This window comes from Olea europaea, unplaced genomic scaffold (assembly GCF_002742605.1).
Source record: "Olea europaea var. sylvestris unplaced genomic scaffold, O_europaea_v1 scaffold112, whole genome shotgun sequence".
Taxonomy (NCBI): Eukaryota; Viridiplantae; Streptophyta; class Magnoliopsida; order Lamiales; family Oleaceae; genus Olea; species Olea europaea.
This window is the reverse complement of record NW_019228573.1, coordinates 491,599-496,104: the sequence shown is the minus strand read 5'-3', so window position 1 is coordinate 496,104 and position 4,506 is coordinate 491,599. Positions and strand designations below refer to the sequence as shown.

Genomic DNA, 4,506 nt, shown 5'->3' with positions numbered 1-4,506 from the left:
TTTTTTGAAAATCTGTAAAGCCTCCGTAGAAGTATGTCTATACTCGTAGAATTATTCAAATTTTAATATTTGTTTCGGTTTTCAACTCTTTTTTTTTTTTTTTTGGGGTGAAAACTTGTGCTTTTAGTTTACTAACTTAATTATCCCAAAAATAGGAACTCTTATTATATTTTTTGTTTGATTTGCAAACAATACAAAAATATTAAGAAGTTCAATTTGAACTTGAGTATCTCCAAGAGACTATTTTCAAAATATTAATTTAAAAAGTCTCTTAGAGCATAATTTTAAGAATTGACTTTTTAAAATAGAAAGTATCTCATTTTTAAAGAATATTGAAGATGTTGGCATCTTAAATTTTCAAGTCAGTCCAAAAGTATGAGGACCAATTTTATATGAAACTCAAAGTCGAGAGAAATTGTAAAAATTACCTAGTAAGTAACTCAAGTGGTCCCCAACTAAATTCACAAGCCCCATCTCTAGGCGCATTTCTACTCGCTGCAAATTATCCATTTCTCCCTGCTCATTCTGTTTCTGATTGACGCAATCCACAAATTTTTTTTTTTTGTTTATTAACCAATTCATGTAAGAATTTCACCAAAAAGGAGATTAATTGCTTAAACCCATATTCCATTTTTGTGATTTTATTTGCGAGCATTCGCTCTACCCATTTAATTCCCCAGTATTTTTTTTCTTTGTTCTTGTTTATGTGCTTTACTCAGTTATCAGTTGATTCTCTGCATTGTTTACTTCAATTTTCTCTCCCCTGAACTTGCGTTTTTTTCCTTTGCAAATAAGCGTGAGCGTATGCGCGTGTTTTGGTGGTAAAATGGTTCAATACTTGTGTTCTTGAAGCTGTATAAGAGATGAACAGAATTTCTTAACTTTTCAGTGTTTGAAAAGATGGGATATATAACCTGTATGTTTGATTGTACTTGTTGATTTTCATTTTATGATGGGTTATTTTTCTACCAGTATCTCCTGTTTGGGAAATACATTTTTTATGCAAACTGAAAACGTTTTGAATACTTATAAATTTCCTGTGTGGAAAAACTCTATCTTGAGAAACCCCAGAGGGTTCAAATTAATCAAATCCAATTTTCGACCACTATCAATGGTTAAAAGTGTAAATGAGGGGGAGAATAAGGAATATACTAACGAAGAAAAGGAAGAGAAACCAAGATTTAGATGGCTTAAGATAGACTTTAATATTTCAGAGGGGCAGAAACAGACTATAGCTCAAATCCCACCAAAAATGGCGAATCGTTGTCAGGCTTTGTTAAAACAGATTATTTGCTTTTCTCCTGAAAATGGAAGTATATCACTTATGATGGCTGCATGGGTGAAGAGCATGAATCCCCAGAGAGCCGATTGGCTCTCGGTTCTTAAAGAATTGGAGAAGTTGAATCGTCCAATGTATTTTGAGGTGTGACAAGTTCTTCGTATATTCCAATTTCTTTATTAATTTCATATGATTCTGCATTTTGTTGGGTTACTTGATGAATTCTTCCAGTTGATGTGGTTGCTTAATGCATTTGTTAGCTGTTGGTAGTTCGGAAATGTTGTTCTGAGATAGTCTGCTTCATTTATTCTGCTTTTTTCTGCATATTTCTCTGTGTATAAAGCGATTAATTTGACAGTGTTTAATGTTTAAAATTGTTATTTATTGCTATTTACATTTATAATTTTGGTGAGGGCGGATTATATGACACTGCCACACCTCCAAAGGATCCAAAGGATTTTTTTTTTTCCTGTTCAAAAATCTCTTTGAAGGAATATGTTATCCTATTTACTAGCCCTGCCTGGTATACAAAGTTTATAGATATACTAATTAGAAGCCACCATATTACTTTGTGGTTCCAACATTCGATGTCTTCCTATTCTACGTGTTTCTTTCCTTTCCTATGCATACATTTGTATGAAAAAAAGTTAAATTCATACCTAATAATTCTTGATTGAATCACTTGAGAATATAGTTCGGCGGATTCTACCAGATGTATTCTAACAATAAATTTCAGAAGCAAGAGAACAAGATTTAGATGATAATTGCAGCTGGTGTTACTTTTGATATGATGAATACCTATCAGGAGATTGCATTTTTAGATAACTAGAGACCATTTTAAAATTGGTTTTAGAATTGATGACTTGTTCTGTTTATGATTTGCAATCTATCCTTTCCTTTTTGCACCATTTTCTAGTTCAAGCAAAGTGAGCATTCTGTCTGGTGTAAATTCTAAAGTATCTTTTCGGTGCAGCACCACTATGCACGTGTTTACATGTATACATGTAATATTATACTTTGCCATTAAATGGAACTGATATTATAAAATATGTTTTACAGCATTCCACTCTTGGAGATTTGTAAATCTTGCAATAAAATATGTAATATAGTTTACCTTGGTTACACTTTCTGAATTTAGGTTATAATAATTCTCAGGTGTTGGAACATGCACTTACTGAAGAATCATTTGAAGCTAATGTGCGTGACTATACCAAGATGATTCATTGTTATGCAAAGCAAAACAAGCTGCAAGAAGCCGAAAATACTCTGTTAGTGATGAAAAACAGAGGTTTCATTTGTGATCAGGTTACCTTAACTACTCTAGTTCACATGTACAGCAAGGCTGGTAATCTTAAGTTGGCTGAAGAATCATTTGAAGAGATGAAGCTTCTTGGCACACCGTTGGACAGAAGGTCATATGGTTCAATGGTCATGGCCTACATTAGATCTGGAATGCTCGACCGTGGAGAGAGTTTAATTAGAGAAATGGAAGCTCAAGACATATATGCAGGAAGAGAAGTCCTTAAAGCGCTGCTGAGAGCATACTCTATGATTGGGGATAGTCGAGGAGCTCAAAGGGCTTTCGATGCAATTCAATTGGCTGGAATCATTCCCGATGTCAAGGTCTGTGGGCTTCTCATAAATGCCTTTGTAATGGCAGGTCAAACTCATGAGGCTGTCATAACATTTGACAATCTGCGGAAAGCTGATCTTGAACCTAATGACAAATGTGTGGCTTTGGTACTGGCTGCTTATGAGAAGGAAAACAAATTGAATAATGCACTGAACTTCTTGATAAAATTGGAAAAGGACGGTGTTATGATTGGAAAAGAAGCTTCTGAGTTACTAGCAAGGTGGTTTCAGAAGCTGGGCGTGGTGGAAGAAGTGGAACATGTGTTGAGAGATTATGCTTCGAGTGCCTGAACATGCTTTATAAATTTTCATCAACCTCTGTCCTTCTCACTTCCGACTTGTTATTAAGATGTTATACATCAGGTTACATGGTGCCTTTTCATCTCTCAACTAAACCTCATGATGAAGTGATGCATTGCAGGTAAACCCATCCCTTTTTTCCTTTCCATCTTTCAACTGCACGCAGAGCAGGACTCACTATCCTTCTTGTACTGGATTGTTGTCACTTTGTTGAGTTGCTGATCCGGGTTCCTATTTACAGTCAGCTTGGCTTGGACTTTTTTATGTTTCTTCATTGAATCCAATTGAAATACACTTCTCTATTGGTATTGCTACTTCCAAATGGAGTTGCCTCACCGTCAAAATGTGAATGCTAAAACCCTTCTCGTTGTAAAAGCCTAAAAAAATGTATGGTACTCTTAGAGGCTTTTGGTGGGGAAGAATGTCAGCTAGCAGCTGCTCTGGAAAATCAACTGCTTGACCCTTAGGATTTTCAATTTGCTGTAAATTCTTGGGTTTGTGACGAATTTGTGTTGTAAAAGAAGTGAATTGAATGGAGCTTAGAAGGAAATTGGTATTGTTTCCTGATATTTGAATTACAATTGCAATGTTGAGCTTTCGAGAGGCTTAAGTCTCCCTAAATGATTGAATAAGAATGATAAACAGATAGGCAGAAAAACAGGGAAGAAAAAACAGAGTGATGTATCAGCTAGTTGTTGGGTGTTTTTTATTTTTCAAACTCTTCAATCATGCATCGACACATGTGTAGCTTGTTTTTCACCTTGTTTCTGTAGCATCTTTCCTGACAGAACACTCCTTCCCCTTTTTATAGTTAGATGATTATAACATTTGTTCTACTAAATTCCCATAATACACATAAAGAACTAACAATTAATTGAACAAACTTGAGGGTTCCTATCAAAATTCAAACAATTTATTGCCATTTTGGTGCCAGCAAATTTGGAAATAGCTGGAAATCTAGTAGCTTATATGGTTGATATACCGAAAACCTTTTTGGGTCACATTTTCTCTCACCTTGTCATTTTTCGTGTGTCGAATAATTCAATTTGTTGCATGATATACCCAAAAGTCAAAACAGCTTCTTAGTTGACCCAAAAATAAAAAATAAAAATTCAATTGACCACATTTTGACCAAATTTAAAAGGACAAAATTGTAATTTTATATATTTTTTTTCAATAAAATGATAAAACATTAATAAAAAACAAAAAGTAAAAAATAAAAAGAATTTACCGTTCATCTTCCCCATAGCATCCGTATGTCAACCAACCAAACTAAAATCCATTTTGTCACTCGC

General features: G+C 34.4%; 1 protein-coding gene across 2 annotated transcripts; it reads left to right on the top strand.

The window, feature by feature from the left end:
* The first annotated feature begins 481 nt into the window (after positions 1-481).
* Positions 482-3,830, top strand: LOC111373384 (pentatricopeptide repeat-containing protein At1g01970). Of its 2 annotated transcripts, XR_002698939.1 has the most exons (3): positions 482-1,423; positions 2,435-3,332; positions 3,453-3,830. XR_002698939.1 is itself a non-coding variant. In XM_022995906.1 (2 exons), the coding sequence occupies exons 1-2, from the start codon at positions 950-952 to the stop codon at positions 3,200-3,202; spliced, it is 1,242 nt and encodes a 413-aa protein (XP_022851674.1). In that variant the 5' UTR covers positions 482-949; the 3' UTR covers positions 3,203-3,830. The 2 variants fall into 2 exon arrangements, 1 of the variants encoding a protein (XP_022851674.1); XM_022995906.1 differs by having other exon boundaries at positions 2,435-3,830.
* Positions 3,831-4,506: the final 676 nt, after the last annotated feature.